The sequence below is a fragment of the Saccostrea echinata genome, unplaced genomic scaffold, assembly GCF_033153115.1.
Source record: "Saccostrea echinata isolate AGI-Se365-2 ecotype Australia unplaced genomic scaffold, CSIRO_AGI_Sech_v1 ptg000027l, whole genome shotgun sequence".
Classification (NCBI taxonomy): Eukaryota; Metazoa; Mollusca; class Bivalvia; order Ostreida; family Ostreidae; genus Saccostrea; species Saccostrea echinata.
In genome coordinates, this window is record NW_026889776.1 from 8,728,477 (window position 1) to 8,742,424 (window position 13,948).

A 13,948-nucleotide genomic window follows, 5' to 3' on the forward strand; every position below is an offset into this window, starting at 1 on the left:
TCTTGCAAAAATGAGCTAATAACGTCAAGTAGATTTAACCTCAATAATTTGTTGTGTACAGTAAAATGTTTATCACATAGCTTATAGTATGTCTATACAACTATAATAACTTTGTTATAGGATGTAAATATTTACATGTGGATAGTTTCTACAAGCGTACTCCAATCAGGATGAAAACAAAGCGCGTGAATCCTGTCTCGATCTCTCTGTAGTTAGCGACAGAATTTATACTACCTACATGTTAAAGTAAAGAACGATAGAATCCCTAAACTATTGATCTGAAACCCTCCCTGTGTTACGGTGAAATTTAATAATGGGGACCACAAAGAGTGTCAGTGTGTTTACAGAGGAAGAACTTCAGGACTACAGGGTGAGCGAGGCTGATGAGAAATATATCTTATCTGATATCGATCATTTTTAAGGAAATATTAAATCTTATATTGTATTAAATTTAATGAGGTTTTCCTAGATTTTTTAAAAGAAGAATTGAGAATGTGTCTTACATTTTTTTGAGCAGAGCAGAAAAAAGTTTGCTTGGGAAGTTTATTTCTGATTTTCTATAGTTCAAAAATCTAAACATTTTATTTGGAATCTTTATGGTTGTTTTTGTATTTCAAATTTCATTCTTAATCTTTATCTTACAACCTATGGTGAAGGAAATAATGGTTGAAATATTTTAAGTAAACAGCAAGATAATGATTACATTTATTTAGAATAATATATAAAGGTGTTTTTAAAGAAATCTCGATTTCCATTTGAAGGACCTAACAGTTTTTACCAAAAACGAAATTCAGCAGTAAGTAAAATAATGATGGTTTAAAATTAATTATAATCGTAATGAATATGCAGATCTTATGTACTCTCACAAAAACAGAATGAAGAACTGTCACTGTACTTAATTTAGCAATATTTTTTGGCGCTTTTTATTTTTATCTTTGCTTTTACCTTTACTTTATTTAGATTTTCTAGCATAAATCTTATAAAATATATTATGTGTGTCATGGTCAACAAATAAATTAATTGTTTCACTGATTACAAATCTAGAGTAGAGTAAATTACTATATATAAGAGCATATGTAAATGTTCTGTCGTATAATGTGGAAGATTTCAGTTACAGCAGAATTATCGTTGTCTTACATTTAAAGAATATTCATATAAAATGTTTGTAACTATTAACTACACATATGTTTGATTAAGATTTAAACTTTTAACATATGGATTGATACCTATTGGTATAGGCTTTTTCATGATTTCTAAATTTAAACTTAAATCATTCAGATCACATAACATAAACTACAAGTATTTCGCAAAATACTTTTTTTTATATTAAACAGAAACAATACTAATAAACAATTTAAAAAATGACTAATTTTGTGCATATATTTTTTTCATTTAAAAATTACATAATATTTTTAAAAATGCTAAGATTGATATGACAAAAACTACATTTTAAACAGTGTGTACGAGAGGTTCCAAGTGTTTGGTACGAAGAAAAACCCTGCAACAAAGGAGAGTAAAATCCCCCGAGAAGACCTATACAAACTAAAGGAACTGAGGGTAGGTCCTAACAAATAAAGATACAGTAATGTCCCCCGGGAGGACCTATACAAACTAAAGGAACTGAGGGTAGGTCCTAACAAATAAAGATACAGTTATGTCCCCCGGGAGGACCTATACAAACTAAAGGAACTGAGGGTAGGTCCTAACAAATAAAGATACAGTAATGTCCCCCGGGAGGACCTATACAAACTAAAGGAACTGAGGGTAGGTCCTAACAAATAAAGATACAGTAATGTCCCCCGGGAGGACCTATACAAACTAAAGGAACTGAGGGTAGGTCCTAACAAATAAAGATACAGTAATGTCCCCCGGGAGGACCTATACAAACTAAAGGAACTGAGGGTAGGTCCTAACAAATAAAGATACAGTAATGTCCCCCGGGAGGACCTAAACAAACTAAAGGAACTGAGGGTAGATCCTAACAAATAAAGATACAGTAATGTCCCCCGGGAGGACCTATACAAACTAAAGGAACTGAGGGTAGATCCTAACAAATAAAGATACAGTAATGTCCCCCGGGAGGACCTAAACAAACTAAAGGAACTGAGGGTAGATCCTAACAAATAAAGATACAGTAATGTCCCCCGAGAAGACCTATACAAACTAAAGGAACTGAGGGTAGGTCCTAACAAATAAAGATACAGTAATGTCCCCCGAGAAGACCTATACAAACTAAAGGAACTGAGGGTAGGTCCTAACAAATAAAGATACAGTAAAATCCCCCGAGAAGACCTATACAAACTAAAGGAACTGAGGGTAGGTCCTAACAAATAAAGATACAGTTATGTCCCCCGGGAGGACCTATACAAACTAAAGGAACTGAGGGTAGGTCCTAACAAATAAAGATACAGTAATGTCCCCCGGGAGGACCTATACAAACTAAAGGAACTGAGGGTAGGTCCTAACAAATAAAGATACAGTAATGTCCCCCGGGAGGACCTAAACAAACTAAAGGAACTGAGGGTAGGTCCTAACAAATAAAGATACAGTAACGTCCCCCGAGAAGACCTATACAAACTAAAGGAACTGAGGGTAGGTTCTAACAAATAAAGATACAGTAAAATCCCCCGGGAGGACCTATACAAACTAAAGGAACTGAGGGTAGGTCCTAACAAATAAAGATACAGTAATGTCCCCCGGGAGGACCTATACAAACTAAAGGAACTGAGGGTAGGTCCTAACAAATAAAGGTACAGTAATGTCCCCCGGGAGGACCTATACAAACTAAAGGAACTGAGGGTAGGTCCTAACAAACAAAGATACAGTAATGTCCCCCGGGAGGACCTATACAAACTAAAGGAACTGAGGGTAGGTCCTAACAAATAAAGATACAGTAATGTCCCCCGGGAGGACCTAAACAAACTAAAGGAACTGAGGGTAGGTCCTAACAAACAAAGAAAGAGTTAAATCCCCCGTGAGGACCTATACAAACTATAGGAACTGAGGGTAGGTCCAAACAAGCAAAGAAGAGTAAAATCCCCCGAGAGGATCTAAACAAACTAAAGGAAATGAAGGTAGGTCCTAATAAAGAAAGAAAGAGTTAAATCCCCCGAGAGGACCTATACAAACTATAGGAACTGAGGGTAGGTCCTAACAAACAATGAAGAGTAAAATCCCCCGAGAGGACCTATACAAACTATGGGAACTGAGGGTGGATCCGAACAAAGAAAGAAAGCGTAAAATCTAACATAAACTAATTAAATGCACAATTTCAAACAAATGAATCTTGCAATTTTATTATTATTTTCACATTCTTGATTGGTATTTTATTTTCTTATATTTAGTTGCTCCCCTTTTTGCACGAATAATAATTTTAATGTCACTAAAACATAATTGTATCCTAAATAGCGACCTATATCGGAGAAATATAATTTCCCTTTACCATTTTTTACTTTGCATGCAAGAAATATGAACGTCCAAGAAATGACTTAATAAACACTATTCTTCAAGTAAACCAGCGAAATATAATAGACACTCATTTTTTATTATGTGAAAACGAATCTTTGTCTACCGATGCAAATATTCAAATTTTCTGTAGTGTCCAGACATTTATTCGAGAATCAGATAGATTCTAATTCAAAACAGTGTCTTTGATTTCAGTATGTATATATAGAATGCAATTTTTAAATTTTTTAATAAACATACAAGCTTCTTGTTCAATAAACATTGTAATCAGTGTACATGTAACATTAGAGCGCTGGTAGATTACTCTGAGTATGTGTCTTTATAATTTTCATATATATTACATGTACAACATAAATTTTCGTAAATTATCTCAATTTATTTATTATGACAATCATATATTGTATTCATTGTTTGTATAATAAGGAGAGGATCTATTAAGTTGAAAGAACTTGTATCCAATCCTTTTGTATATATTATACAATGAAATATGTTCAAATCAATCTCACTAGGTCTGCTATCAGATAAGGTTTTACAGAACGATTTTGGAATTGCTAAAGTGCCCTCCTTTTTCTTTTGCCATTGGCATGTTTTTAACAGAAAATTCCTATTCCATTGTAAATTCCACATTAAATGTTTTTTGATTGAGTTTCAATATGGGATTGTTTCCCGGTCGCCTTAGTGTAGTAAATGGAAAAAACAGTAAGTCTGAGAAACCCTCTGTTGTTCATCAGGAGATACTGAAATATGTAAGTACAATATGTGCTTGTTTAGTATTTCGATTCCCATGTGTGTTTTATTTAGCAGCATGTCATAATTCAAAAGATTTAAGATGAAATATTGTTTCTACACTTTTGTTGTCTTATAACAGTCTTCATGCAAACTCAAATAAAACCATTTGGGTCAAATAAAGAAGATCGGACCTTACTCAAAACATACCGAGAACTTATAAATTAAAAAAAAAATTGAAAAGCACTCTAGCTAGATAGGAGCTTAATTCATTAAAAGGGTTCTGTGAAAACTTACATGTAGATCTGTTCATATCATGCTTAATTACTTTGAGGTTGTTATTTGTGATATTTTAAAAAGAGTGTTGTCTAATGTATTCCCCATGTAAAACCGATACCCTAATGTGGTCTAATCCTACCAGGCGGCTGGATGATTTGAGCCAATTTAATCCTGCACTACCTGAAGATGTTTGCAAATAAATAGAACTATTAAATATTCATGGCCAATTTGATCTTGAAGATTTTCTTTATATTTCCCTGGTAAAACAGTTTTTATGTTTAGCGGCCACCCTAAAATCAAAAACCTATCTTCTATCCGGGAAAAACACAAACCAAAGAAACAGGAAACTTATAAAATTTCTCATCATCATTTGAGAATTTTCTTCACTATTTGTAACAATAATAATAATTAAAAAAAAACCTATTACATGTAGTATATAACAATCCAAACATTTGGTACAAAACTTAAAAAGAGTATAAAAAATGAGATGCCGATCCTAAAAGAGTTAAATGCGTTGCAAATACAAATATTTGTGGATTTTTTTAATGTGTGTGCATGTGTATTAATTTTCATTACCTCAAAACGAATCCCTCCACGGAAGCTAAACCTAGAAAAAAACTTGAAATGGCCCTTTTGTGGCCCCACCCTACCACAATACTTGAAAACATCTGCTTATTTAGATGATTAATGGCCCTGTTGACTTCGAGAGGATTTAGAAAAATATTTTCCCCTATTTTTTCCACTTTAAAACTTTGATATCCTATTATAACTCTCTCCTAAATCCAGCATGGAGTAGAATGGGGGAATTTAAGCAACTTAATTCTAATCTTAGGATGCTTGCATATTGATATAACTAACCGTAGCACTACTGTTTTGATATGTTCAAGATTCGTTTATTCTCTTGATCCCCCTCCCCCACCCCACCCCCTGTGGCCCAACTATAATACCAGGGGCAATGTTTTAAACAAACTTGATTCTACACTATATCAGGAAGCCATCATAATAAGTTTCGTCTTTTCTGGCCAGTGTTTTTTTTTCAAATACAGCACCTTATTTTTACCTTTTCTAAATTATCTTCCCTTTAAAGAGGGCGTGCTTCTTCATTTGAACAAATCTAAATCTTCTTATTCAAGGATACTTTAAGGTAAGTTTAGTTAAAATTAATCCAGTGTTCTTGAGAAGAGTCAAAATTATGAAAAGTGAGATGGACAGGGAGACAGACGACGGGCGACATATGATCAGAAAAACTTACATGAAACTTTAGTTCAGGTGAACAAAAATCATCATTGTAATGCCACACTAGTAGAGGATTTAGTATTTTTGATTTCTTGTTCGAATAAAATATATTTCAAATATCTATACTACTATATTAAAATAATAGACTCGAATTTTTGGCCTTTAATACCGATAAATCGGAAGAGTACTGTCTTTTGTTTGATATATTTTAAACATCATTGGTACTTGAAGATTACCAATTTGTTTTTTATTTTTTCTCAATTAAGCTTCGCTAATTAATAATCAACGAAAATTCCTCAAAAAATTCCGGAAATCATCTGGATTTTTTGGATTTTACAATCTTGCGCGTGCGCATTACATTCACGCTAAATCACGATGTTCAAATTCCCTTGCAGAGTTGTCGTTCGTTTCTCTCTCATACACGAATGTATGAGCCGTTGGTGGAGAGTGTGTTCAAATCAGAGAAGACAAAAGTAAATACTAAGTAGATATATATTTGTTATTGTATAATTTCTCTAATAAGAAATCAGTAATATATATGAACAGAATATTAGCAAATTTCCAATGAAGATTTACACGTATTTGTCATAGGGGTCGGAACCGGGGGGGGGGGCAAGGGGGGCTTAGTCCCCCCTTTTTGCAAAGATAGACATAATATAGGCATTGAAAATTGGGGCTTACCTTTTTTCGTTGGTTTAGCCCCCCCCCCCCAACTTTCAAATAGCCACCCCACTTTCAATTTGCTTCTGACGCCTATGTTTGTTTCTGAGTTTATATCCATACAAATGTGATATTGTGGCCACGTGGGTAATTATTCGCCATCTCGGAGACACATTTATTATATGTTATTTATATCTCTGGCCATCTCAACGGAGGCAAAAAGCTCATGATCGTAGGAGCAACATTAATGTAACTACCCGATTTATTTTATCCCTCCTTTCTTTTATGCTTTTTTGAGGGGAACTGAAAGGGGGGGGTGTTACAACTCCAGTTAGAATCACATCTTAGTGAAGTAGGCATTCTTTTTCCGCTAAAAATTACAATAATAACTACTATATAAAAATTATAGACTCGAATTTTTGGCCTTTAATACCGATAAATCGGAAGAATACTGTCTTTTGTTTTATATATTTTAAACATCATTGGTACTTGAAGATTACCAATTTGTTTTTATTTTTTCTCAATTAAGCTTCTATTTTTATTACTTTTTCTATGTACTAATTCAAGGATATTACATTAATTTTTATCAAAACAGACAGTCTTTTACAGATTATATACCTGTCTATTACCTGTGTATATATAAAGTATATGTATTAGCCGTGCTTAACTCTTTTACTGTTGAGGTCATATTTTGAACAAGTTGAGACCTGCAGTGTTAAAATTGTTACAAAAACTTTTACACCTTTACTTTAATAACTGATTGTGTAAAAATACCAGCTTAACACATTTCTTCATTTCATTACTTTGCTGGATATGTATCAGCAGTGTGCTCAACTCTTTGCTGTTGTCATATTTTCAATGAACATCCATAATTTCTTTTATTAAATTTGTTTGGAAGGGTGAAATTTTTGTAAGCTCCGGCGTGATTCGAACTCAAGACTTGATTTATAGCTAACTGTTGGTCAAACCCATTCTGCGCTACGCCGTTACGCAACAATTAAAAAAAAACAAAACAAAACAAACACCAAAAAAACAAAACAGAATTATATTCACATTCATTGTTTATTTAAAAAATACCTTACAATATGAATGTGTCGATGTATCTATTTTGTAAATGTCCGATATGCACATGGATGCATTCATAACAATGTCAACCCGTGCACGCACGGGTCAAAGTCTAGTCTTTTCTAATAAATCATGGGTGATAGAATTTTTCTTTCCAAAGTAACTTTCGTTACCATAGAATCCATTTATAGGTCGTTATTACCTCATTAGGAAAAGTTCTGAAATTCGAAAAATATAAATAACTTCCGTTTTTTTATATTAACCACAGAAAGAATATTTTAAGCTATATGTTAAATACAAACATGAATTTTCCTTCACAGATGTTCAAGATTTGATCTAACTCAATTGTAAAATTCACTAAATGAATTAATCTAAATGGCAAACACAGTTTCTTTAAACTTTTTGAGTGTATTTTGTGTGTATGTGTTCTGTGTCTATTCTTTAGGTTAACCCTTTCAAAGATCGGATAGTGACCGTGTTCTCGTCCAGTAGAGACGGATACATGACTTTCGAGGACTTTCTGGATATGATGTCCGTTTTTAGTGAAAAATCTCCAATTCAAATCAAAGCGGAATATCTGTTCAGGATATACGGTAAAGTGAACGCATTTGGAATGCTTTCCTTGATTTATATAAAAAAATCGTTCAATAAAATTTAGTTTTAGTAAAAAGATAGAAGAAACCCATATCGGCCACGATATAAGATTTGTGTTATGAGCTATGAGGGAGAAAAAGGCGAAAACAACCTACTTTCCTCTCGTCCGTGCTAGCAAACATAACATTTTCATCATGTTGCTATAGTCCAAGATAAACTCTTCTTATTCTCAAATCAATGATTACTTACACACACAATTAGAAAATTAGTCCTTTTTGAGACGATATTGATATCATATTAAATGATGTACTATCACAGTACATGTGCATCAAAGTCCTGTCTTTGAGACTATATGAGGATACCACACTAAGACGTTTCACAGAGCAACTCAGGTGTTCACATGATATATAGGATTCTCTTTGGAATACATTACCATTTTCCCGTTAAATTTTACTTAAAATACGCTTTGATTTTTTTTTGGGGGGGGGGGATAAAAATTTTTTATCAAACTTGCAAAGGACTGCCTAGTTTACGTATAAGAAAATATATGATATTTTCGTATTTTGTTCTAAACAGCATTTTATAAGAAATATGAGACTTATTATTGAAAAATCTAAGTTGTATTCAGATTTTGACGACGACGGTTACTTGGGCTGGGAGGACATGAGAACAATCATCAACAGAATGACAGGGGATGAGAAACTGGAGGAATCCGATATAGATCAGCTTATAGAGAACGTGAGTGGATGATAAGATCTTCAACAACAAAAACCAGCTCACATAAAAAGTGAATATACAAGTATTTACCATCCAATGTCTATGTCAGCTTATAGAGGATATGATAAGGCAAGTATATCTACCATCTCAGGCCTAGACCATCTCAATGAGATAGTTAAAAAAGGCCTCGATCTTCAGTCTCAGACCTAGATCAGCTTATCAGCTCATATATGTTAGTAAAACAAAATTTACTGTACCATTCCAGATCTAAAGCTGCTCGCACGTCTGCTAGAAGATAATAAATAGTATCTACGCATCAATGAAAATATGAAAATAAATGATGTATTGCTTTATCTTGCTTTTACACAATACATTTAGAAATATTACAATATGCACAATAAATACTGTAGATAAACAGAGATCACCCTGTCTAATAAATATATACTTAATGGTGTGCATACGAGGTGGTTGGATTTCGTCCTTTGTGATTTTGCGGATTGTATGGTAATTTTAACTGTCTCACAGATATACAGCGAGGCAGATGTTGATGATGACGGAAGATTATCTTTTCCCGAGTTTGACAATATCGTAGACAACTGTCCAAGTCTTGTAGGGTAAGTCTAACACTTTGATTTTAACTCTCTACTAAATTGAATTTTAAAAATGCACCAAGGAATAATGATTTCAAGCACTGCTGATGAATATGGGGGAACAAGGGAGCGAAGTGCCTAGAGTACGACAAACATGAAGGTGAAAATTAAATTTCAATTATTATTTCATCTAAAATTAAAGTGTACTTCGCTTAAATTCTCCACAATTTTCAAAAATCTCACAATATTTTTTTAATAAAAGAATAACTTTTGCCGAGAAAATTTTCCTGGGAAAAGTTTTGTATATCATAATTTCATAAATTTCAATAATGAGAACTTTACTTTAAGTACCGTATTCACAAATTGAATATGATTTTCATATATCTGAAGCTATAGGCATTCTGCACGCCTTGTTCAACCATCTCCTTATACAAAAAACCCATCAAGCTGTGCAAAAATAATCTAATAATCATTCAATAATATTCTGAAATTAAAATCTGTAAAAAAAAAAAAAAAATGCCGAAAATCACGACTATAATTACTTATTTATGCCTTTTTTCAACAGGAGATTCAGGTTTCGTCTGTGAATGCCTAAATGATTTTTTTTGCAATATTACCTTGTGATATATATATATATATATATATATATATATATATATATATATATATATATATATATATATATATATATATATATATATATATATATATATATATAATATTGATAATATTTTTTTTATATTTAAGTAATTGATATTATTTTGTAATTGACTATTTTTACAATTATTGTAATTGACTATTTATGAATTACATGTCGTTGTTATTTAATTTATTACACTGGAAAAATAATATAATTTCAATTACTTTTCAATTACATATCAATCACTCAACGTATTTCATATGTACATGTTTGATATGATAGGAAGATATCTCAATCAGATTCACATTTTCTGGTGTTTTTCTTTTTAATCATAAAAACATCGCCAGTCCTTTTCAGTTATACAAATTTTATAAAGTTAATGTTTTCATGTCATTAAATGGTTTTCATATTTTGGCTCGATTGTAATGATAGATTTTTTAGAAACATAATGTGCATTTAGAATTTTATTGAAATTAATGTTTATGTTTGTTTTTTTACCCTTCTTTGAAGCTATGAAGCATTTTAATTTTTGTTGCTTGATTATTGATATTAAAGAGTAGGAAATAATGTGTGTCATTCAGACCTCCCTTACTGCTGAGATATATATTCCTCCAATCAGAGCTTTAAAGTGTTATCAAAACAAAACAATCCCCTAATATTCATACAATGTTTTGTAAAACTTCAAAGATATGGTTTATACGGCTATTAATTCAATCAAGAATCCTCCAATCTTGAAAAAAGAAATTTGTGTAAAAAAACATTTTGTAGGAATGCATTTAGTATCTTAAATAGTTACGTACAAGTATCATTCATGATGTGAAAATATTCAAAATTTTCAAGTGCGGTTTTAAGCTAGTCCTCAAATTAAAAAAAATTGGAGGGTTTTTAATTCTTGAAAAAAGAAATTTGTGTAAAAAATTTAATTTAACACCCAAAAACATTTTGTAGGAATGCATTTAGTATTTTAAATAGTTACATACAAGTATCATTCATGATGTGAAAATATTCAAAATTTTCAAGTGCGGTTTTAAGCTAGTCCTCAAATAAAAAAAAAATTCGAGGGTTTTTTAGTCTCTAGATACCAGTCAAATTCCTTAATGCGGGCAAAGGTTCTATGTAGAAGGAAACACATTTTAATTTAAAGCTATCAAATAGATCTCAGGTAATTCCTTGAACTTTTATAAGAAGTAGGTTATAAAACCACCACAACGATACCACTGCCAAAGTTAGGCTTATTTCTTGTGTGTATATATATATATATATATATATATATATATATATATATATATATATATATATATATATATATATATATATATATATATATATATATATATAATTTAAATGAAGAAAAAGATAGAGTAATTGTAAAATAATTAGTTATCTTCAATGTAATTGGCGCCACTCCATGTACATGTATATAACGTATATGTATTAACCATGTACCAGCTCTTAAACATTTATTAAAACATCTGCAAAGTAATGTATTAATGTTTTTTTTATTTGTCACTAATATGAAATATCAAGAATCTTTGTTAAATGAATGTGAGAGTCACCAAATGGGAATATTTCAAAGCAAGTATATTCTAAATGTCAGAATGTTAATTTCAGTATAACGACACCAATATGTTATTGTGCAGTATTTAATTTTGTACAGTAAAACGTCTTTCTGACAAATTTGGTGAAATATCGTGGGTAAAATATCGTAGTTTGTATATACTAAATTCTTCACATTTTACTATATCGAAGACAGATAATATCGGTATATGAAAACATTTTATTGAGAACTCAAGTAAAGACAGAAAGTGTAAAACTCCCTGGAGTTTGACTGGCTGGTCTTTCCTAAATGAAAAAGAAAGAAAGATACAGGTACGACAATTAAAAGCAATCATTGTATATATATATATATATATATATATATATATATATATATATATATATATATATATATATATATATATATATATATATATATATATATATATATATATATATACAGAGAGAGAGAGAGAAAGAGAATTCGACTGAGCACGAAATGCGATGTCCATATGTTTTTCTGTGATGTCAATATATCTATGGATTGACCGAATCAAAGGGCTGCAAATTGTTATATTATTTTCTTTCTAACAATAGATAATAATATAAGAATTTGCAAGTTTTAAAGAACATTCACCATTTTAATTCATCTCTGAATTTTTCTCGATGTCATTTTTAGTAACTCAAATCAATGCTGTAAAATATCATTTTGCATGTGATATTAAGCAAATGAAACATATATTAAAAAGAAATCCTTAAAAAATTGTTTTACCTTGTCTATTTTTGTGCCCTTCACCCGTTTAGTAGGTCTTCTTTTTGGTTTTGTATTTGTTATGATCAGTTGGTTTCTTGGTCTTATAAAGGTCTTTAGGCTTCGTTTTGTATTTATTTTCACCGTAGTCTTTCTTCTTATAATTCATACTGTCATATTCATCAATATGATATCCACCTTTATGCTTTCCCGGAATATGCACGCCATCCTTGTATTCTTTGTAATCTTTAGAATTATGATGACCGATATCATAATTTGGTCTCCTTAATCGTCCAGAAAAGGGTCCTAGGTCAATCAGACCTCCTGCATCCTGTGAACGAAATCCTCTTGGTTCCATTGGATCATAAATGACATCTGAAGAAAAAGTTCTGCTAGAAGGACTTGATCGCAGACCCAGATCACCCGCTCTCATTGTCCTGGAATCTAGTCGCCCTCTTCCTCTTCGCTCACCAGCTGAAGGCAATCCAAGTTCAAATATATGATCCCTATGTCCTTTTTTATATCCGTCATAGTCTGTTTTGTAATCAATGTGATTCTTGTATTTATGATCGTATTTATGACCTTTAGGATATAAGTCACTGGGATAATCATAGTGATTATGTCCATATTTATGAGGATCCACTGGATACACGTCTTTAGGATATTTGTCAGGATATTTATCGTTATGAGGCCCATTTGGATAAATATCAGTGGGATATTTATCATAGTGTTCAAGTGGATATCTGTCTCTATATTTGTCGTTATGAGGATCTGTTGGATATCCTTTGGGGTATTTATCGTTATGATGTCCTTTAGGATATATGTCACTGGGATATTTATCGTGATAGTTGTGCGTATATTTGTCATGGTGAGGACCTGCTGGATAAACATCTTTATTATGTCCATCAGGATACTTATCGTTATGATGTCCTTTTGGATATACATCACTGGGATATTTATCGTGATGGCTGTGCGGATATTTGTCATGGTGAGGATCTGTCGGATAAATGTCTTTATGATATCCATCAGGATACTTATCGTTGTGATGTCCTTTTGGATATACATCACTGGGATATTTATCGTGATGGCTGTGCGGATATTTGTCATGGTGAGGATCTGTCGGATAAATGTCTTTATGATATTCATCAGGATACTTATCGTTATGATGTCCTTTAGGATATACGTCACTGGGATATTTATCGTGATGGTTTTTCGGATATTTGTCATGGTGAGGACCTGTCGGATAAACGTCTTTATGATATTCATCTGGATACTTATCTTTACGATGTTCTTTCGGATACATGTCACTTGGATATCTATCATGGTGTCTATGTGGATGGCCATCTCCATATTTGTCATTGTGAGGATCTGTTGGATAGATGTCTTTCTTATGACCATTAGGATATTTATCTTTTTTATACTCATCTTTATGATATTTGTCGTGATATTTATCATTATGTTTCCCTGGTTTGTACTTGCCGTCGTCCTTCTTTTTGTGGTATATTTCGTAACCAACATGATCCAATCCTCCGTTGGGACCTATGCCATTAAGTCCCAAGTTGTTTCTAGCATTCATCAGGGGGTTTATCAGTTGATGTCGAGCATTGTTCATCATCATCTGTCGTCTGTTTTGCATGATCCAGTAATACCACATCATGCGATAGTAACTGAGGTAAGGGTTCACTCCTG

General features: G+C 32.1%; 1 protein-coding gene and 1 long non-coding RNA gene across 2 annotated transcripts; one reads left to right on the top strand and one right to left on the bottom strand.

Moving 5' to 3' along the window:
• Positions 1 to 313: 313 nt before the first annotated feature.
• Positions 314 to 9,919, top strand: LOC133193163 (calcium and integrin-binding protein 1-like). Its single transcript, XM_061329133.1, has 7 exons — positions 314 to 370; positions 762 to 796; positions 1,458 to 1,557; positions 7,877 to 8,024; positions 8,654 to 8,763; positions 9,268 to 9,356; positions 9,898 to 9,919. Exons 1-7 carry the CDS (start codon positions 314 to 316, stop codon positions 9,917 to 9,919), a joined length of 561 nt encoding a protein of 186 aa, XP_061185117.1.
• A 1,810-nt stretch (positions 9,920 to 11,729) lies between these two features.
• Positions 11,730 to 12,824, bottom strand: LOC133193352 (uncharacterized). The gene is made up of 2 exons (XR_009721913.1): positions 12,281 to 12,824; positions 11,730 to 11,814 (listed from the first exon to the last, which is right to left on the bottom strand). It is a non-coding gene; the product is annotated as an uncharacterized LOC133193352 (long non-coding RNA).
• Between the last annotated feature and the right edge of the window lie 1,124 nt (positions 12,825 to 13,948).